The following is a 23,367-nucleotide window of genomic DNA, read 5'->3' on the forward strand; positions in this document are numbered from 1 at the left end:
CATAACTAACATTTTTGGTTATTTCTTTTTCCTTTAAACTTTATGCAGTGGTACTTTTAACCTTTTGGAGAGGAAATGAATTACAGGAAAGTGCCTAGAAATACAAGATTTCCTTTCGAGAGGCTGCCAGAAATGGCAGGAACGGTGATGGATCCAATTTGGAAACATAAATTATTTCCCCTTGAAATTATTACTATTAATGAGCCTCAATTTTCAGCAGACTATTTCAAAATGGATAAAAGAATAATCTTTCAAAATTGCTAAATGCAATAGTCTCTAAACTAATAATGTTTCCTCAAATTGATAAAAACATCACCATTTTGGTGGCAAAAATAGGAAAGTCACTGCTAATTAATTTTAGGTGTGTTGTGTTTTCTAAACTATTCAGATTTCTAGAGCTTTGAAGAAATGACAAAAGTTTTAGAGTATTGCTAAATTTAATTTTTTTTAAATGGCATTATTGGCTTATAACTGAGCAAAGCACTTGTGGAAAATTAGAGAGAAAGCTTCCTACATTTGCTTCAGTACAGAAAATCGAATTTGTGGGCTTCTTTCAAGGATTATTTACTTGTTTATTCCTTATGACTTCTGCTTTCGTTAGAATATTCACAACTGGTTCAGCAAGCTTCTGGGCCTGAATACACACAAGAAATACAGGAAGTCTTTCTGATAAAACAATCCTTAAATACATGCCACATTCCCTTCAGTTAACAACGTGTTACTTGCGAAAGGCCAATATTCCAGGAGGATTCCGTCTATCAATAGTCATACTTCAATGTGAATTCCTTTTCCAAGTTGTAAAGCTAATAATGAAAGTCCTTGCACTGGAGTAAAACCATAACTTTCACTGCTTAGTAACTTAGTGTGACCTTGGACATGTTAATTAATATCTGAGATCCTCAGGTTCCTCGTTTGTGAAATGGAAAATAAGAGCACTTACTAATTACGGTTCTTGAGAAATAATTAAATTAAATAATAGTATTAAGAGAGCCCATGACTATTCTTATCATTTATGGAATGTATTTTCTGTACAAGGCAAGGTGCCCAATGCCCCACAGGCATGATCTACTTCAGTTTCCACAGGAGATATAGATGATGCTTGAGTGTGCTTAGCCAAACAGGAAGTTGGGGGAACTAAGAGTAGGTCCAGGCAAGGACACTTCAATTTGTGATTTAAGGTCAGAAAGACCAGAAGGTGACCACCAGGAAGGGGCAACAGTGGAACTAGAGGCAGGGGGTCGGGAGTGGGAGGGAACAAGAAAACCCCTGGGATCTAGTTTCTATAAAGTCTTGATGGCTCAGCTTTGGCCAGAATGTCCAGTCCTGCTCTAAAAGCTTGTTACAATAGAAAAACAAGTTTTCCTTATATTTCTTAATGACATTTTCAAATTAACACCAGTTAAGATTCACAATTATGTAAATTTTTTTTAAAAATGAGAAAAGAGTTTAACAGTGTTGTGAAGAGTCTCAGCAATATTTTATGGCTCATGTAGAGGGTTTTAGGGAAATGAACTAAAAAAAAGATGAGTTTTATATTTAAAAAGTAAACTGTGCATGGCAAAGCAGAGGAAGGAGAACAACATTCCCTTTTTTAGGTGAATAGTTTGGTTATTTATAGCTATTTTTTTAATAAAGAGAGTGGAATGACATTTTACCAAACTAAATTTCTATTCTCAGCAAAAAAAAAAAAGGTTAAATATATAATAATGTCCAAACTTCAAAGTTTGACCCCTCTTTCGCACTTTCTTGTCTACTTTTCTTAATTCTCATCCATATAATATTTCTTAAAAATAGTATTGACATATTTGATTGAATAAATATTTAATTTATTTAAAAGCACTTAATTAAAAGCAGTATTTAAAATACAACTCAAATTTGTTTGCTTGTTTTACTTCTACTACTTTTGAATTTAGAAGCAAAACATTCCATTAAATGTAGGTATAGTCCATAAAAAAGGAAAACATAATGAATGTTAGCGGAAATTAAAGATTAAATTATTCTAAGACTGAAAATGAGCCTCTCTTCCACTCACTCAAAATGCATTTCATGGTTTTTTCAAGAAAGGGGTTAATCAGAAATCTCTGAGGAACAATTTGAAGAATAGTGTCAATCAACTAACACCCTCTTCTGATAGTGCAACAATGGTACTTTATTGGTTAAATAAGACACTACATACGCACTGTTACAAATCTCCAGAAATGGTCACAATTGGTCAGAATTCCTCAGAATTGGTCGCAACGTTTGTGAGGAAGGCAAGTTTTGTCCATGTTGCCGTGACCAACATTGCAAAAGGCTGTGCTGCTTTGTAAACAGAGGTGGGTTCACAGGCTCAGGTACCCACTCTTAACATTCAGGAAATCTCAACTCTGGGAATTGTTCCTTCCTCTTTTCAAAAGCTATTTAATGTTTTGATTATAAATACTGTGCAAAACCCAAATGGAAAACTAAAGGATTCATCTTTTAAAGGATCTTAAGAAGAATTTTGCAGGAAAAAAAAAAAAACGCATGAATGAAGGTAACTTAGAAACTGACAATGTTTATAACAAAATATTCCCTTTTGTTTAAAAAAGAGAAAATGCTCAAGTTTCTGGGTGATTTTAATTATTCTCTGAGAATAGAAAGACACCTTTTAAAGAAGTAAAAGTTAGGAGTAACAGTTTTGGGTGCCAGCTTTTTGCATAGGGGGTGAAGAAACCAAATATCCCCAAGAATGTGCTTGTGGAAAAGGAACCAGCATTGTATGTCCCAATTAGTTTAAGGAAAATCACCACCAGAGACTCAGGGAATAGGTACTTAACAACACTTTACAAGGAAGGGATACCACATTCCAGGACATAGTACATAACTAAAAAAAAGACCTTTATCTGATGCCATGTCCCAAAGAGGTAGAATACGTGGGTCTAGGAACCAAGGGTAGAAGCAGAAATAGCCATGCTAGCATCTGTGGAGGGCTGAATTGTATCCCTGAAAAAGATATGACAAAGTCCTAACCCCCGGTGGCTGCAAATGTGACCTAATTTTGATATAGGGTCTTACAGATGAAATCAAATTAAAATGAGGTCATACTGGATTAGGGTGCGCCAGAATCCAATGACTGTTGTCCTTTTAAGAAAAAGGAGATTTGGACAGAGACAAAGAGACAGACACACAGAGGGAAGAAGGCCACGTGAAGACAGAGGCAGAGACTGTAATTATGCTGCCACAAGCCAAGGAATGCTGGTAACCACCAGACGCCAGAAGGGTTAAGAAAAGATACTTCCTTAGAGCCTGCCAAGGGGACATGGCCTGTGAACATCCTTGGTTTCAGACTTTTAGCCTCCAGAACTATGACAATAAATTTCTATTGCTTTAAGCCACCCAGTTTGTGGTCATTTTTATGGCAGTGTTGGGAAACTTATCGATTCCAGTGGCTCACTTGGGGAATGTGTGCTTCCCATCCCTGAAATTCTGGCTCTGTAGTTGTAAGGGTCCTGATCCCCAAAGGGGCACACTTTCCCTAGGAGACAAAGAAGGGGCCCCACTGAACTGTAAATTCTGGCTGACACCCGGGCAGCTGAGTCTCCTTGTGCCAAGGCACCATCCAACAAGAAAAGAAATCACTGTCTTGGCAGGTTAATCTACCCTGATCATCATACGGAAGTAGGGCTACTGTTACATAACGAGGACAAGCAGGAATATGTCTGGCATCCGGGTAATCCGCTCAGGTCCCTCTTGGTACCCCCTCGCCCACGTTTGATGGTAAATGGACACACGCAGCAATCCTGGCCTGAGAAGGGCATAGTGACACCAGGGAATCAGGCCTCTTGGGGCTGAAGGTCTTAGTCATGCCACCGAGACCAGCAGAGGCTCAGGCTGAGAACAAGGCTACCGTACAAAGGATGGCATAAGAGGGAAAATGAGAATCTGTTGTAGCCCCAAGACCATGTGCAGCAGCAAGGACTATAGCCTGTCCCATTAATACGCTGCTAAATTATCCCCCCAGGAACAGAGGCCCATCACAGTCAGGAAGGACACCCTCCCTACACAAAGAAATAGATCAAGATGCGGACTATGGCAGATACTATAAAGCTACCCACTCAGATCCCCTTTCAGAAACGAAGGGCTCTTTGCCCAGCTGCTGTGATGGCCAGAAGACATCCCTCAGCTGTCAGCTCTACAGGGCATCTTCAGCCTCCGCTAAGAAAAACTGTCCCACCCAAATCACGTCTCCTTCTCGGTGTACCCCGAGTCCTAATGACCTAACAATGCAGAAGCAAAAAGGCCCAGTTCTCATTGCCCCGGCGCCCCAGAATCTAGAAGTGTCAAACACTTGTGAAATGGATTAATGTAACTAAGCAAAGATTAACTAGATAACTGCACAGTGGTTTATAATCCACATAGCTCTGTGCTTTCTCACTCTTGGTGGATATTGGAATCACCTGGAAAGCTTCTAAAATATACTGGTATTCGTGCCCCACTTCCCAGAGATTCTGACTTCATTGGTTCTGTGTGGAACCAAGGAACCAAGCATGGGTATTTTCTAAAACGTTCTCAAGGTGATTAAAGGGCAGCCAGCTTGAGAACCACGGAGAGACAGCATGAAAGCAAGCCAGCGACCCTGGATATCTATCCTCCTTGGACTCCCATTTTTCACCCAGTTTATAGTTACTTGTTTTATCTTACCAAGGGCTCAGGGATCCTAAAAGGATTAATTCTCTGACTTGTAGGAAGTAATTCTAGAAGACTGCTTTAGTGTGATCTTTACCTTCTAGCATTTTGGTTATGCTTTGCGCTGACTTTTCTGTCTGGCTGTTTCTGTGTTCCTAACCTTGGAAATCCGCCTTTTTGCCATTTTGTCTGCCTAGACTCTTTTTCTCCAGCAGCTCTGGTTTTCAGCAATGTACGTTCCCTAAAAGTTTACCCTGCTTGCCTCCAACCCTGGAATTCCTGATTTACTAGTTGGTCCCATCTCTGCAGGGGGCCCCATTCATCCATGTGCCCTCCTTTGCCCAAGGATCCACGCAGACAAGAAAAAACGAGAAGGCAGGACATTTGCTTCTTGTTCTAGGTACATGGTACCACGGACAACCTTAGGAGCGCTGACTCTAATATATTTCCCAGGAAATTTTCAAATTCATCTACTTTTCTCTTTATTATTTGCTAACAAAGACTCATATACCCACAAAACTAAAACCCTTCAATTAAACTTTCATCCCAGGAATAGACTCCATTTGGAATCTCTCCCATTTACCACCACTTTCAATTACCGGATGGTAATCGCTGCTCAAACTAGGGCTGAATTTCCTGTGCTTCTCTAAAGCTGATGAAAACTCAGAGTTACTAATGATTCCTCATGGGAGTTTTATGAATGCAGCGGAACCTCTGCAACTCCTTTAAATAAACAACCTTATCACTGACAGATTTTTAACGAGACAGACTATTTTCCAGTCTTCTTTACCTATCTGTGACCTCCACTGCAGAAGTGTTTCCACTGTCGCCTCATCAAATCATTTTTCATATTTTACTGCTGTGTGAATACTAAAACCTAATGTTTGCTAGAGTTTTTCTTTACGTTACACTGTAAAAGCAATAGTGTACTCATTGAAATCATATATATTTCAGGATTCTTTTTAAATTAGCTTTAGCCACAGTTATAAAATAGAGGTTACTTGCAAAATCATTTTTTCCCTATGCACACTGGCTGCTGGGTATGAATATTCAGCTATTTATGGTTGGTGTGTCACAAATGTAATCACTTTTTTAGAAAAGATGATTAATGCCATCTGTCATCCCAGTAATGATTTCAAAGACAGAATTTTTTAAAACAGAGAAATAAAGGAAAAGAAATGAAGAGCCTTTAACAAGGGCAAGGTCTGGTTAAACCCTATAGAAGTTAATATTCCAGACCAGCAGCCTTTCCTTTCTTCTAAAACTACTGATCTCTGTAATGGCTTTTAACATATTTTGGGCTAAATTATTCTCCTAACATAGTTCCAAAGGTCTATTTTTGCTCAATTTCTTTTTCTTTTTTATTTCTTTTCATTGCAGATTCTTTTATTACCTACATGGACCCTATCACATAAATGAAAATACCTTCTAATAACTCCTAAGATCTCTGTGCTGAAATTTTTCTCTGCTTAAATGTATTCTTGCCAAGTATCTGAGGTAGTCGTTTTTAAACTACGGCAACTGAAGGAAGAGTATTCTATCTTTTAGAATTATAACAACATGCATGTGGTACAAAGCAGAATTTTCACTTGGCAGTGAATTTAGATTTCATATGCTTCTCTGTTCTTCCCTTACTGAGATGGATTTTATTCCTCTACTCTTCTCATTTTTTATTAGAATATAAAAATTCTACAGCAATACCAATGCAGTCTTGAAAACTCAAAAGAAGAAAAAATGAAATGTTCTGTGGTACCACTCAGAGAAATTGATACAATCTTGATCACAGCATGAATTAAAAAAAAATCATAGACAAAAAGATACTACACAATAATCTGAATTTCTGATCTTTTCTGGCAGCATTTGTGACCACAGAAATAAAAAAGATCCAGGACCTTCCCTGGGAAATCACTTCACTGCAAGAATCTTCTTATTCATGTTATTCTTAATTTCTTCTACTGCAGTTAACACTCATTGTTTATTTGCCAAAACAATTTTTTTATTATGAAAGGAATACATTTTTACTGACAAAAAAGTTGACACAATGCAAAAAAACTTAAAGAATAAAATGTCATCAATTTAATCATCCAATGATACATTTTACACACATGTAAGTATATACATACATGTAAATTGAGACTATAATATAAATTCTTTTTTGTAATCTGCGTGGGTATATTATCAAACTTCTTCTATCTCATAAAATATCTTAACCAACCCATTTTAATGGTTCTACCATAATTTATTTAAGCCAACTTAATTTATCTTTATTTAAGCCACTCATGCCTTATTTCTCCACTATAAATAATGCTGTAATCCTATTTGATAAATATTTAAACCACACGCAATTCTTTCCTTAACAAACATTCCCACCAGTAAACATATTACCTAGGTACTAATAATAAATTTTTGAATTAATGAAAAAAAAGGATGGTTACAACTACATTTTAAAAAATTGATAAAGATAAAATAATTTAAGTACATGAAGTATAATAAAGAAAGCAGTTTACCTTGTGCAAAAAGAACAGGATGAATTTTAAACCCTCCTCCGTTTTTCAACCTTTGAGGCAGTTGTTCAAAATGATAACTATCGATGTAGAAGTAAACTTTCAGAGCTTGCCGGCTTCCTTCAGCTTGATAAGTAAGAGGAACATCTAAAATGACATTTAATGTTATATTACTTCCTAAAATCAGGATATTTTATTTAGTATATTTGTTAAGCTTTAAAAAGAATCCCTAAAATTACTAGAAACTAATATATTAAAAGTACCCACGTATATTAAAGTTCAGGTTTGGCATACTGACAGTACTATTTGGTGAAAGAGTATTAAATCAGGTTCTCATTAGCTAAAGCAACAGGTTTATTACTGTACTGTATATAAAATTCTGTAATAGGAAACTTCGTTACACTTTAACACACCAGGTGTCTCACTTAACTAAATGAGAAGTTTAGCTACACATGGTTTGGAATCACAGTCTCCCAGGACAGCTGCCTCATTCATATTTTAGTCAAGATGAGTCCTTGGGGTACACTTCTGAAGTAGTGTTCAAGAAACGGAGTACACAGCAACCATTATCAAAATTAGCACGGGTTTTGCAAGTTCCATTCCCAGAGCACCAGATCAAAAATGCCCTACCTGGGCTTCCCTGGTGGCGCAGTGGTTGAGAATCTGCCTGCCAATGCAGGGGACACGGGTTCGAGCCCTGGTCTGGGAAGATCCCACACGCCGCGGAGCAACTAGGCCCGTGAGCCACAACTACTGAGCCTGCGCGTCTGGAGCCTGTGCTCCGCAACAAGAGAGGCCACGACAGTGAAGAGGCCCGTGCACCGCGATGAAGAGTGGCCCCCACTTGCCGCAACTAGAGAAAGCCCTCACGCAGAAACGAAGACCCAACACAGCCAAAAAAAAAAAAAAAAAAAAAATTGCCCTACCTGCCCCTTCATTTTCATCCTTTGCTCTTTTTCTATTTCCTGTCATGCATTCATATTATCTTCTAATTTATTATCAAAATACCTCATTTATTTCACTTATTATTTATCTCTCTGTTTAGTTCTCTATTGTGTCCAACACTTAGAATAGTGCTTGGCCATAAGTAGGCACTTAAGAAATTTTCAATGAATGAATGATTATAATTCCTAGATAACAGATTAAATGAATATTTATTGAGTCCCTATTTATTGTACTAGACATTGGAAATGTGCAAATAAATAAAAACCTTTCCCAGCCCTGAAAGATCTGTTTAGATCTTCTACCATAATACTTAGGGGATCCTCACACTTATGAACAAACAAGAAACAGAAAAATAACAAACTGCTAAAGATTTCTTGGACCGATAGACACATTTTAAACTTATTTGTGACAATGTTGAAATGGTAGATAAATGATCATGACTTGCAGAAACTAAAAGATATAGAAATTAAGCCCTAGGTGTTGCTATTTCTCTGGATGTATACTTCTAAAACAATGCCTTTGTTAGGTTTAATGATGGCCAATTGCTAAAGGAAAGGGATACTTTTCAATCTTTCAATTCAATTTCATAAAGTAACTTCTTTGCAACATTAGATACAACCAAGTTCTGTTGAAATTCTATTCTTCATTCTGCACAGCAAGTTTATCCTTCTACTTTTATAACCATAAAGCCTTTCTGCCTGATGCACTGTATAAACTGAATTGATATTTGTTCATTCATTTACTTGAAAAAAAACATTGGCCTTTTTGTTCCAGGCATCTCTTGAGTGCTGGATATACAGCAATGAACAAGATAGGTTTTGCCATCTTGGAAATTGTACAGGATGAATAAATGAATCAAGATAGTTAATGTGATTATATTTGTACACACTAAATTTTTTGACACTTGGATAAAATAATTTTTAATTTTCATTTTTAAGCTGGCAAATATGTAGACTATGTGTCTACTTCAGAATTAAATTATAAATTTTATCAATTATTGTCAGATCAAACAACTATAATGTCTCTGTATATTCTTGGCTCTAAACACTGTTTTCATTGCCTGCTAACACATTCTCTACAGGATCAACTGAAGATAAGGAGTGGAAACCCAATTCAAACAATTTTGCTAAGCAATTATTATATATTTGAGCGAACGTTTTGGAGGCCTCAGAGATTATCCACATAGCCAGAAATATTAGGGCAGTTCTTTTATTAAAAGAAGTCTTGACATGAAAAAAGCAGCAGAAAGGACAAATGTTCTGTGATCCCACTTATATGAGGTACGTAGCATAGGCAAATTCAGAGCCAGAAAGTGGAATAGAGGTTACCAGGAATTGGAGAAGCGGGGGAGGGTAGTGATTGTTTAAGGGGTATGGAGTTTCTGTTTGGGAAGATGAAAAAGTTCTGGAGATGGATGGTGGAAATGGTTGCACAACATTTTGAATGAACTTAATACCACTGAATTGTATACTGAAAATGGGTTAAGTGGTAAATTTTATGCTATGTATATTTCACCACAATAACAAAAAAGAAAGAAAAGGCAATCTTGAGTAGCACAATATTTGACACACACACTCCAAAAAAGTTTTAGAGGTCAGACTAATAGCTAAAAACAAAAGTATAAAATTAGCTGTAAATTTAATTTATATATACTTTCTATCACTTCCCCAGTTGGTTATTACTATTTTACCCTAAATATAATATTTTATATAAAACTTAAACTGCATATCAAATATATTCATATCAAAGTTATGACTTATGTTGTTGTCTGATGTCAAAGAAATTTTACAAAACATACATGAAATATTTAACTACTTACTTGCAACCAGGGGTTCCTCTTCTGATGGTTTAAAGTAAAAAGAAACCTTTTCCAAATCAAATAGTGCAACCAGTGTATCTTCTAGCATGGCTTGTTCATCTGTCTAGAAAGAAAGAAAAACAATACATGATATGACAGGATTGTTTGGGATAAAACATAATATAAAATAATACAACGTAACAACTCCAGACCAAAACTAGGTTCACTTGCGTTTTATTTAAGTACAAACCAAATTATCAACACATCTAAGAATTTATTGCCTAAAATGAAATTAACAAATCCTAAGTTATGTTTCTTTTGTAGTTTTATATTTTCCCTTTTCTCTGCTGTCTAAATGATTTTTTCAGTCTATTTTGTAGCTAGATTCTAATTCTATTGATTTTGTTTATTAGTTACAAATGTGTAAGCAAAAAAACATGCTATTTGCCTCTAAATTTCTATAATCTTACAAATATAACAGCTGCAAGACAAAAATATTGTTTTCTTAAAAAGCCCAGTACATAATGGTCATCCTACTTTACGGTAAGATAACCTGTGCATTATTCAATTTGCAATTTGTGAAAACTGTGATAAAAGCAATTTGCATGTATGTAATGATTTTTCTTCCAAAGAGCCTGGAGACAAGAATCATTTTCACTTGCCTATTACGGGGCCTTAATCTAGAATCTTGTGAATATGAGATTTGATTTGTTTTAATCATTCATTTCATTCCTACAGCATATTTTACAGCTGAGGCAGGTAAGGCCAGACATGGTAACAAGTTCATTGCATATCTCAGCGACATCATCTTTCTACTACTGGATCTGGCCTTCCTATTAGCAGTTCAGTGCACTATCTAAAGTCTTTTACTAATTTCCTCATGAAAGAATAATTAACCTAATCATACACAACTTTTATCTCAAAGGTACATTTGTTGCCTTAAGAATGTCAAGGATCCTTTTTAAAGATAATTTTAACATGCTTTACCCGCATTTTAAAAGTTGCTGTAAGCTTATAGCCATATTTTGGGGGCAGCATGAGTAGAGGGTGAAGGAGATGGTAAAAAATTTCCATTGCGTGTGGGAAAAAACCCACTAAGGCAGCCTCAGACCCCAAAGAAGGACTGAATGGATACCAAAAGGTTAACAGCGTCATCACCTTTGTACCTTAGTTTGGTACTTAATATAATGGATGGTACACAGTAAGTGCTGGATAAATGTTTATAAGACTGTGACTTTTTAAAGTCCTTTGAAGCAGCAGAAAAATGCCATGAACCTGGAATTGTAGGGACAGGACTAAAGAATCAGCATTCTTCCAATTGAGAGGAATACACACAGGAAGAAATGTTCCAAACAGGCTGCCCTCTGATCGTAACTTGCAGATGTGGCTAAAGTCATACCCAAGGACCTAGGACTGTGCTCAGAGCCCAGGAACACACAGACCGCCTGTGCCTGCAGCTCCCAGGGAGCTCTTCGCAGTTCCAGGAGGCCCTTAGCGCTCTTGTTACAGAGGCAGAAAGACTACAAGTTTCTTTGACTTTTTTCTTAACTACCTTTGAATTATTTTTTATCAATTCTTTAAATAAACTTAAGGGTTTCATAAGACCAATTTAAAACAAAAAAACAGCTTTCTTAAAAAAAACAAAAAAACAGCTTTCTTGAGATATAATTCACATACCATAAAATTCACCCATTTTAAGTATACAGCTCAGGGGTTTTTAGTATATATGCAGAGTTGTGTAACTATCACCATCATCCGATTTTAGAATATTTTCACCACCCCAAAAAAGAAACTCAGTACCCATTAGCATTCATCCTCCATATACCTTCCTCCAATCCTTAGCCCCAGGCAACCACTAGCCTATTTTCAGTCTCTAAAGTTTGCCTATTATATTATTACATAATAATGTAATCAAATAATACATGGTCTTTTGTAACTGGTTTATTTCTCGTAACATGTTTCCAAGGTTCATCCATGTTGTAGCATGTATCAGTACCTCACTCCTTTTTACTGCTGAATAATATTTCATTGTATGGATACACCCCAACTTGTTTATCCACTCATCAGACAGCTCATGGACATTTGGGTTGTTTCCACTTTTTAGGTATTATGAATAATCTTGCCAGGAACATTTGTGTACAAGTTTTGCTAGAATGTAAGTTTTCTTTTCTCTTGGATATTACCTAGGAGTAGAATTTCTGGGAATTCCACGTTTAACATTTTGAGGAACTGCCGAAATGTTTTCCAAAATGGCTGCACTATTTTCCATTGCCCCCAGCAGTGTCTGAGGGTTACAATTTCTCCACATCCTCACCAACACTTGTGCCTGTCTGTCTTTTGGAGTGTAGCCATCCACATCACTGTGACATAGTATCTCATTGTAGTTTTGAGTTGCATGTCCCCAATGGCTAATGATGTTAATTGTCTTTCCATGTGCTTTTGGCCATTTTATATCTTCTCTGGAGAAATGGCCATTCAAATCCTTTGCCTGCTTTTTAATCGAGATGTCTTTTTATTCTTTAGTTTTAAGGATTCTTTATATAGTCTGGATATGTCACTTACCAGATGTATGAATTACAAATATTTTCCCCCATTCCTTGAGATTTCAAATAAATGTACCAGCACTTGACTAGACAATGGCAGTTTTTAAGTAAGAAAAGAATAGAAATGAAGCCTCATTCATTAATTAATTTGTTCAACAAACACTTAAAGCCTACCATGCATTAGGAAGAGGGCATCTTATCTTACGTAATTTTTATTTGATAGGCAATGATTAATTAGTATTTATTTTGTTTTTAAACACTTTTCAAGTGACTTATTTCAAAGTCTTCATTAATTAAATCTTTCTTATTTGGTTATATTAGAAACCAAATAAAAAATTGATCACCCACATGGAGTGTATAGAGTCTTTTCAAAAGAATCTAATCCTGTTCCTCTGAATTTCACTCAGCTGAATGGACTTCCTTACCGTACCATTCCAGAACTTTTTATGACCTTGCAGTGCAGCAATTACCCCCCTGTCCTCAATACCATTGAAGAAAAACATTATTTTGATGTGTAAACTCATATACGTTCGTTTAAAAACTCAACCATGTTACTTGGTAGCTCCATTTTCTATGTGTACTTTAACAGATAAAATAGCGTCTCATGTTTCAAATCAAAATTATATTTAACACGCACCTTAAGTTTAAATAAACTGAACATATCTGCCTTTATACATCATGACAACTATCAGAACCACAGGAAGTATATGTGAAAAAACTCTAAGTTCACCACAGTTTTATCAAATATTTCGAGATGCTTTCTTCATCTCCTCTGTGGACAACTGATGCATAAACACGGAATATTTTATAGTAATTAAGGCAGTGTTCTTAGATTTAACAGGAAAAACATGCACACAAAGGAAGGAAATAAAATCATTTAACACATGCAAATTTTAACCAGATTGTCAGACAGTATGGCGTGCAAGTTGTCAGAGCTCTTCTAAGAGCATGTTCCAGGACATCAACCTCAGGGGGAGCTCGGGTCTCATGGCAGACTCTTCCTTCTGGACTGGAAATAAGCAACCGCAGCAGACACTCTTTCCACTGCTGACCTTTCTCGGCCGGTGCTTAGGGATACAGGAATTAGTAACAGATGGAGGCTTTCTCAGCTTTTAGCAGCCACTGAGAATAAAAATCAGGAAAGGTATTTCCACATACTTATTAGAGCTATATTTGCCCATGGAAAAACATATCCTTTTAAAGGAGCTGGATGATTGTGGATACAATAACGAATAACCATGTTTTAGCGGGAATAGGTCCCAATGTACGTTCCAGTTGACACAGCCAGTGGGAGGCATTGTGGTTCCTTACCAAGTTTGGTGACAGAAGTGACTGAAAGTGAAAAAGAACTCCTGCATTTGCTATCTGGTCCAGCCACCTTCTGCTGGCTTCCCAAGTTTCCATCTCATTTTCCTTGCTGTTGTCAAACATCTGGTTTAAGGCGGCCATGAGCTGCTCGGAGAAGGCACAGACTGTGGCCACGAGACTCTGGCAGAAAACCATGTCTCTTCGGAGCTGTGTCTCACTGTCTGTGATCCAGGAGAACATAAAGGCAGTTTTGGAAAATGTCATAGTTGAATAAGACCAATTCATTCAGCATTTGCACTCACTGTTATTTCATCCTTTCCCTAAACTCACACCATGTGAAAAATGTGAATTTGAGCTCTATTCATGAGCACATACGTTTGAGCAAGTATGCCTTTTAGAAAACACTGAACACCCAAAAATGTTAGAAACATTAAGCTCATTTTTCTTAATTGATATTGTAACTTTATTTTGCGATCACTAAATTGTTTTATAAAACCCAATAAAATAAGGCTTTATTTTATTTACTTTATTTTTCATGACGGAACACAATTTGCACTGGTGCATGACACTTTCCTAAAGAAAACTCAAAGTCCAGTTTTTCAGTTTGTGCTGGTAAATGAAATACAATATTATTAGTACTAAATTTTAAAAAATTACCTAGTAGACCTATTCAAATATTAATGTGAAACACACATGGGGAAGAGTATCATGTCCAATTGCTTGTAATAATATGCAAATCTGTATCTCCTGAAGTCACCTATTCAACTTCATAAGGTATAAACAGGTCCAGTTCATAAATTCCTATATTTTTTTGAAATAGGTAAAATATTTGCAGTTCTAGCATTAATTGATTTTTACTAGCATTCTTATTCTGCAATTAACTGGACTTTTGATTGACCCACTTTGAAGGTATGTTTACCCTGTGAATTGCCAGTCCTGGACCTCAGGTTTTTCAAATGGAAAGCAGCTGTGCCCCTGAGAACCTGATCCCAAAGGGTTCACTTCTCTGGGGCGTTGGATATAATACAAACTACATAAACAACATGAACACCAAGCCATACATTCTGTACATTGAGAAATCTCTTGTACTAGAGTAACAACACAAGTAAATATCATCATACTCCCAAAAGTGTACTGAATATTTTGAGGGCTCAGAATCTTCCAAAATGAAGAAGCATTGTCAATAATTAGTGTATAATGTAGATAAACATGCTGCCTTTACTCAGCAATGAGTTCTTGCTTTATTGATAGAAAGGCATAGTTTCTAAGTTGTTTACCAAGAACATGGAACACCTGTTTTTAATGACCGTCAAAGCATGTGTACACATAATTGCTGCTTGTTACTTAGTTTCACTGTTAGTAAAAGCTACTCTTGAAAATTTTGTTAGAAACAGGATTAAATATTAAAAATATTTAATTATATAATAAAAATATTCATTGACTAGGTTGAACTATATGAACTTGCTGTTTCAGTAGGTCAACATGACTGAATATGGGAATTCCACATAGTTCAACCTGTTGATTTAACTAACAACATGTGTTAGACATTTCCTTTAAGTAGTTATACACTATGTGCCCGTTCTAATAGACAGAAAAGAGCGTTTTACAGGTCACTATAAAATGGCTAAACTGGGAAAGAACTTTGTCCAATTCTCAACTAAGAAAAAAGCAAAACACTTATTCCGTTGTGCATAATTTCTAACTGCGTGTAGACATTCAACAAATATTTACTGAATGAAAATAATGAACCAGTAGAGTAACTAACAAACAAATGAATTAAGTGAAATGAAAATGTATGAGCTCATTCTCTGGCTTCTTGAAATGACCGGATTTAGTTTGACTTAAAAGGGTGATTCTTGGTCCATGGGCCCTCTGGCTGAGGGCCACCCTCCTCCCCTCACCACCCAGCAAACTTGAAATCATTCTTCAAGAGTCAACTCATTGAACTACTAAAATATTATCTTCCTTTGGGGAATGTCCTCTCTCCTTCAGGAAGTCTGTGCATTTCTTTCTGCCCCCGCAGGTCTGGGGGTGTCTCCCCCTACCGAAGGGCTAATGACCTAGCATTGTGAGAGTTTGCTCACGTGCTTGTCTTCCCCCAGGGACCGTCAGCACATCAACGCCCGGGGAAGTGGCATATCATGCATGTGATTTATGCTCAGGGACTTGAGAGACAGATAATCTGCTTTCAACTTCCCATTCTGCCAATTTTAATCTATACAATTCTAGGTATCAGATCCCTATTCGTAAAATAGGGGTTATTCCTACTTCTTAGATCTGTGATGAAGATAAATGAGATAAAAACATTTAAGCACTTAGCAAGGTGAAAACGGACAGTGATGTTATCATGATTCTTCTTTTCCCTAGCATCTAGCATGGTGCCTGGCACACGGGTGCTCAGTTTTATTGCTAAATAGAGAAGGAACATCATGATAAAGAAAGAAACCCAATAAGCAAACTTTCAGCAAAAACATATAGGTCTTTTCCTTTTAATTATGCAGCTGTTCGAAAGTCACAAGTGTCCATCCTTTACCAAAGCTATTCTCATTCCTCATTTTTATCAATAAGAACTACAGCAAGAATCACAACAGCTGCTCCCAGCTTCTAGTAAAAGAAGAAAAGCAAGTTCTGTTTTTCTTGACAGCTTGTTTATTTTCGCCAAGTAAAAATTCCCTTGTAGTGGGAATACACTCGAAACAAATGGATTTTTACCTATCAAAGGCTTCCGTTTCATTTCAGTATTTAAGCACCTACTTAAATTCATCTTCTACAGACATGTTTAAAAATATTAACACTTCATTTAGTCTCAACTGTTTAAAAAACTCAAATTCCATTGTAAGCTTGCTGATCTGAAAAGAATGAGATGGTTTCTAGACATGCAAGTAATCTGTCATTATTCTGAGATTGTAGGGGAAAGAAAGCAAAATAAACAAAGAAACAAAAAGAAGAGATCAGAGAGAGAGAAAGACAGGAATAAAAGACAATTAAGAATAATGTTTAGCAGACCCAGTCCACCCTTTTCAAGTGAAAAGCATAATTTTATAGCCAACAATATGGAGTAATTTGGCTACGTTTGGTATCATTCAAATGTAACAAAGAAAAAAGGAGTAAATCAAGTAGGAAAAAAGGAGAATTATGATAGGAATAGAAAAATGAAATTGAAATCAAAATAAAAACAGCCATCTGAATATTAATAAATAAAGCAATGCATTCCAGGACCATTTCTGGAACTGGCAGAACTAAGTTTGAATTTCAAAACTGCACCTACTATTTATTTATTCACCCAGTAAGGCATCTCTACGCCTAATCTTCTAGATGTCCCAAAATATGTGTTGATTGACTACCATGTGCTAGTTATTATTCATCTGCTTGAATGTAGATTTCTTCACCTTTAAAACTGTGGAAACAATAATAATATTCTTACAGAGTAGTTGTGAGAACTCAGTGAAATCCATAAAAATGAGGTCCATCGACTACACTGTCATTATTAAAGCTCAAAAAATGTAAGATACTTTTGATATTACTACTCAGTCAAAAAGCAAAGCAAAAACCAATCATCAAAAAAAAAAAAGGCCCTCTTGGTTAAGTTGGCTCATCATTCGTTTATAATTTAAATTTTCCAAGTGTGACAGACTGTAAAAGTGCTCACAAATTCTTCCCCTCTCTGTGTCCATGCCCTTGCAAAACGATTTCAGATTGAGAGTCCTCCTATCAAAAGCACAGTCTGTTTCTCCTTAAATCTGAACCCGCCTACATCCTTGTTATAAAAAAAAGTTAGACACAGTTTCACAAAAAAACCTATTCGTACAATTAACTTTACCAAAACCTCCTCCCTTTCTCCTTTTAAATTATATTTTGTAGAAATGTACATTTATATGTTTTCATGTTTTTAACCTTTAATTGGAAATGAGCATATGTTTTATCAAAATACTATCTAAGTATTTTTTTAATCTCTGCAAGGCTTTAGAAAAGGTAGAGATCATATTTCCATCTATTTTGTAAACAGTTGAAGACATTGCCTTCATATCATAAGACATCTAAGGTCATGGGCTATAATAATCTCAAATAGTAAAAATATTGTAAAATATTACCTGAATATTCAAGAAGAGCCAGGAGTATCCTACACTTTACCTCTGCAGAGAAAGAAAACATACCAGTCAGTTGTTCAGTCTTTTTCTGCAACTAACATCACATTTTAATTGTGTAGTAAAAATTAGCACAACCTTATCATATACATTAGATAATAAAAATTCCATTTACTTGACAAGCTATTTTTGCCTATCTACCTATATAAATTCTACCCATTGCTCAAGACCCTAAAATCTCTTCCAGATCTGAATTACATGAGCCTATGAAACACCATTCAAATCCTGCTACCGTTGTAGGTCATCATTAGCTGTTGTAGCTTGCATGGTGTTCTCTAAATACCTACAGCTATTATGGTCTTGATCAATAAACTGTCAAACAGTATTTTTAAAATTTAAACTTTTAAAAATTATATATACAATATATAAAGAATATATGTAATATAATATATAAATATATATTAATAAATATGTGTACATTATATTGTGAATTATACTGTGTATTAATATTAGAAATATATGTATATATTGTGGTTTTCCTATCTGTAGGTCAAGATACTGCCCTAAAAGACAGAAAAATACTAAATATTTCCAAATACTCTTCTTCTCACCCCATCCCCACACAGGGCCAATCACAGATGTCTGATAAATGATGTGTATTAACATCATACTGATTGCTATGTGCCCAATGAGCTCTGTGTCCATTTGCTTCCAACTGGTAAATAGTTTACTTGCAATAGGAAAATATTAAAACATAAAGAGTTCCTTTATGTAACCAAGATTATGGGAAATAAAAAAGGCTAGGTTGTACCCTATTCTAAATAGGTTCACAGCAGAGTCAGAGCAACAAAAGTAACAGATAAGAAACGCAGGAGATGCCTGAAAGGGCATTAAGTTTTACAAGTGAGACACAAGAACAAATGGATTTCAGAGGCAGAAAAGTACACTGGACTGAGTCAGGAGACCCATCTGTTACACACTAGCTTTGTCATCTTCAGTACATTGTTAATCTACTTTTGAGTCTCAACTTGCTCATTCATAAGTGATAATAACATCTGTCTTATCTATTTTATAGGACTGTGTATAAAAAATAAATGGGAATATATATTAAAAGCCTTGGAAAATTATTTAAAGTGCTGTGTACCTGTGAAGCACTATTATTATTGTAACCTGGATATGGCTAAAATTGGAATAAATTTTTTTAAGAGAGTCTCAAAATTTTTTAAATTTTCAAAGTTCATTGTCAGGGGACTAAGTACATATCCTAAGAGTGGGAAATAGTGCTAGCAAGGGAATAGAGTAGAGAATAAATGCCAAACATTCAACAATCTAGCATAGAAAAGGTTTTATTATATCATTAAGAGATTGAGATTGGGATACAATTGGAAAGCCCTATTGAAAAATGGCTTTCAGCATCAGATTGATGAGTTTAGATTTATCTAACAGAAAATAACTCTAAGGCTCTGAGGCAGGGTACTGAACATGATATTTTAGGAGAATGAATCTGGTGATGGTGTATATGAACCAGAAAAGATAGAGACAAGGGATTAGCCAGAAAACTATTTTAGTAACTGAAAAACTGAACAGACTTTTGAATGAAGAAGAAGAAGAAGAAGAAGAGGAAGAGGAAGAGGAAGAGGAAGAGGAAGAAGAAGAAGAAGAAGAAGAAGAAGAAGAAGAAGAAGAAGAAGGAAAAGGAGAAGGAGAAGGAGAAGGAGAAGAAGAAGAAGAAGAAGAAGCTCTTTAGGATATTAGGACAAAGGCAGAGAAAAAAATGAAAAAAAAGTAGGTTGCTAGAAAAATAGGAGCTTTTAAAAGGAGTATAATTTTTGTAGGCAACAAAGAATTGAATTGTCACTAACAGACATTTGAATTTAAGGTGATGGTGGATCCAATTTAGATGTGTGTTCTTCCCCACACCACCAAGCAACTCTTCAACCCCAGTTGGGTGTCCTAAGATTCAATTCAGTTCTGACACTATCTACCTGTAGATCCCACAGGATGAGGGCTCAGCCCCACAGGACTGTCTCCCCACCCACTCACCCTCCTTCAGACACCAATCACAAGTCCAGGTTGTCATCTGTGCTTCTGACCAACTGGCTGTACACAGGAGGTTCCAATGATCCCCTCCTTGGGTTCGATTAATTTGCTAGAACAGCTCACAGAACTCAGAGAAACATTTTACTTACTAGATTACCAGTTTATTATAAAAGGATGTAACTCAGGAACAGCCAGATGGAAGAGGGCAAGGCACAGGGCAAGGCATGGGGAGAGGGCACAGAGCTCCAGGCACCAACACAAGTTCACCAGCCTAGAAACTCTCCAGTCCTCTCCTTTTGGGGTTTTACGGTGGCTTCATAACAGAAGCATGGTCGATTAAATAATTGGCCATTAGCAACTGAACTCAATCTCCAGCCTCTCTCCCCTCCCTGGAGGTCAGGGGTGGGACTTAAAATTCCAACCTTCTACTCACAAGGTTGGTTCCCCAGGCAACCAGCCACCATCCATAGGTGATTTCTAAAAGTCACCTCATTAACATAAGAAAAGACAGCTTTATCCTCTCATCACAGGAAATCCCAAGGGTTTTTTTATCTCTGTGCCAGAAAAGGGGATGAAGATCAAATATATATTTCGTATTATAAATCACAATACCACAGTGGGCTAACCACGTAAAAATATCTTCAGTTAGCTGACACTGTGATTCCGTCACTTAGCTGAGGAATTAAGGAGGAGATTATCTTAGTGATACCACACAATGACTCTGTCCCCCATTTAGTCCACTATTTCTTCTGCTCTCCTCTGCCCTCAGTTTACAGGCTTTGAGTGAATGGCATGCACTGAGATAACTTATGAATGGCACTGGAACAGTCCCTCCTACATAGAGACCATACACTTATTATACTTTGATATCATATTTGGTATATACTTGCTAGGATATTTTGAAATCAGAGATGAAGGAATGATGGGGTTTGGAACATGCTACCCCCAAATACGGCACTTTGGCACATTGAATTATTTTAAGCTGAAGGAATCGGAGAAACAGTGAGGGCAGGAAGGACTCTCTGACCACCTCCCTCTTCCCCGGAAGCAGGTCATCGGCTGCTCAGGAGAGCGATACCCAAAGGAAAGGAGCATCCTTATCTCCAAGGAGGGAGGGGTGCCAAGAGGAACAGGCCTTGCAGAACCCCCCCAGGTTACTGCACTTAGCTCATATACCCTTTTGTCCTATAACATTTTTCCAGGACTTTCTACACTTCTTCAAACCTAGTATAAAGACACTCAGGTTTAAACTTTTCTTCTGGTCTTCATTTCCTTATGAAGGCTCCCGTGTTCATGTGAAAATTATAATAAATAAATTTATATGCTTTTCTCTTGTTAATTTGTTTTTTGTCAGACTAATTTACTGGGAGAGTTAAAGAAAAAAAGGATATTTTTTTCCTCCCCTACGGGAATATCAGAATGGGGTCATCCCAGCTGTACATATACACCATGACATTCCGGCAAGGTAACATTATGTTGAACTTCCAGCCCAGACGTAACCTTCCATTAAACTAATCCTTCCATAAAGACAATTTGGGAAATAGAATGAAAACCACTTTAACTTGAACAGGATGAATTCATGCTGAACGCGTGAGGTTACTTCTGAGTTTGTCCACAGAGCAAGCAGCTGATTACAAGGATCCCAGCGCTGCTGCTTCCACCCCATAGAACAGGACCAGACACCACACAGATCACCAGGAAATGGTAGCTTGTCCTCTCCCTTGATGGTCCACTGAGCTGAACTACGGATTAATTGTTTTTAAAGACTCACTTAACACGGTGACAATCACAGCTCTTACCCAAAGAGTAACTGCATCTCTCTGAGACTTGCAGCCAGGGATGCAACTTAAATTCTGCCAAGAGCCCTCCCTCTGTTGACTCTATTGACTGGAGGACTCAGCACAGCCAGCCATGCTCAATCAGCTGCTGGGCTCCCATGACCAAGAGTGGCACTAATATTCACAACATCAATCAATCAATCAATATATGTAGACAGTTGTCATCGCTATGGCCGCTCATTGTGAAAAGAAGTACTGAGTATATAAGGCAGGACTTGAGATGAAAATGTAAAATTCTTTAAAAAAATACCTTTTCAAAAAATAAGTTTTTTGCCCTGCATTAGAAGTTATTTTCTTAAAGATAAAGCTCTTCAAAAAACAAAACAAAAAGTTTTAAGGGTTTCTTTGTTCTCGATTGATATTGCATTTATTCTAAAAACAAATATAATGTAAAAAGAAAAAGTCAGAGATGATGAGAATAACTGCATTTAGATTCACAAATTATAACTTTTAGGAGTGCTATGACACTGGCATCCACTCAGCGAAAACACACCTTTTACTCAGTAGAGTATATGCTTAAATTCCTTAAAGCTCACAGCCTTTAAAAATATGTTTGTCATTTTTGCTGGTCATTATTTTGGGGGGTTTTAAACTCAGACTTTTGATTGAACGGGATGTTATAATGTGTCACAAATAATCATTATATTTAGCTACAAAATAGATACAGTCAAGAAATGCAGTTGTCAAGAATAAAAGGTTTCATCATACAATAGAATTGTTGTGATTTATTTGGAGCTTTCCATATCTGTACAAATTTCTTCTCTATTGATCTCTAAACAATATCTAAGCTGTTATACTTGAGTATATTTCCAGGCAGAAGACTGGGTAATCACAGAACATTTACACCATCCCTGTCGTTTAGTGAATGAAGACACTGAGGCACAAAGGAGTGACATCACAGGCTCAGACCCTACAGGGTGTAAGAGCTGTCTTCCATCAGCAAAGTATGCAACTCTCTCTAATTTACCCTAAAAAAATGGTAGTGATGGGTTAAAAAAAAAGTGGGTTATGATGTTAGTTCTGCTGAATAATATTTACCACATCCCAATGACATACAAATGATGGGGGAATACAGCCGTAATATTTATTGTACAGGTTTCTCAACCTTAGTGCTATGGACATTTAGGACCAAATAATTCTTTGTTGTGAGGGACTGTCTGGAACCTTGTAGAATGTTTAGCAGCATCTCTGGCCTCTACCCACTAGATGCCAGTAGCATGCCCACGATTGTGACAATGGAAAAATGTCTCTAGACACTGCCAACCACTGTTCTAATACTGGGAAGAAAACCACTGATTTAGACATTACAAAAAAATTAAACAAATTTCTCATTTCATCTTTTTCACCACAATCACTTTAGAAACTCTCAGAATTTTCTACTTAATAACTCTGACCCTAAACAACATGCAACAAGACTCACTGGAGTTGTCTTGAAGTTTTTTATATCTCCAATCAGAGGCTGTATCAGTTATGGGAAGTTGAGTAGACAATCTCATGCTAGTTTATAACAATCAACTTAGACAAACGCTTCTGAAAGAGAAACTTAAAAACTAATGATGCAACCTATGTCATTATTTTGATTCTCATAGACTAAAAATTGATTTTGCAGACTTTCCATGAAGTATAGCTTCATACGTTTTGTGAACCCTTTAGAAATTT

General features: G+C 36.5%; 1 protein-coding gene across 5 annotated transcripts in view; it reads right to left on the reverse strand.

Annotated features, from left to right (window-relative positions):
* Positions 1 to 23,367, reverse strand: part of PREX2 (phosphatidylinositol-3,4,5-trisphosphate dependent Rac exchange factor 2) — a 299,616-nt gene that overhangs the window by 86,855 nt on the left and 189,394 nt on the right. For 4 of the 5 annotated variants that reach the window (XM_059902418.1, XM_059902419.1, XM_059902416.1 and 1 more), the window contains 4 exons: positions 17,837 to 17,878; positions 13,749 to 13,966; positions 9,916 to 10,018; positions 7,155 to 7,298 (listed from right to left, as the gene is read on the reverse strand). In XM_059902418.1, coding sequence (XP_059758401.1) covers positions 7,155 to 7,298; positions 9,916 to 10,018; positions 13,749 to 13,966; positions 17,837 to 17,878 — 507 coding nt within the window. Of the gene's footprint in view, positions 1 to 7,154; positions 7,299 to 9,915; positions 10,019 to 13,748; positions 13,967 to 17,836; positions 17,879 to 23,367 lie in introns of those variants that run through there. The other variant, XM_059902421.1, reaches the window with a different exon arrangement.

This window comes from Balaenoptera ricei, chromosome 17 (genome assembly GCF_028023285.1).
Source record: "Balaenoptera ricei isolate mBalRic1 chromosome 17, mBalRic1.hap2, whole genome shotgun sequence".
Classification (NCBI taxonomy): Eukaryota; Metazoa; Chordata; class Mammalia; order Artiodactyla; family Balaenopteridae; genus Balaenoptera; species Balaenoptera ricei.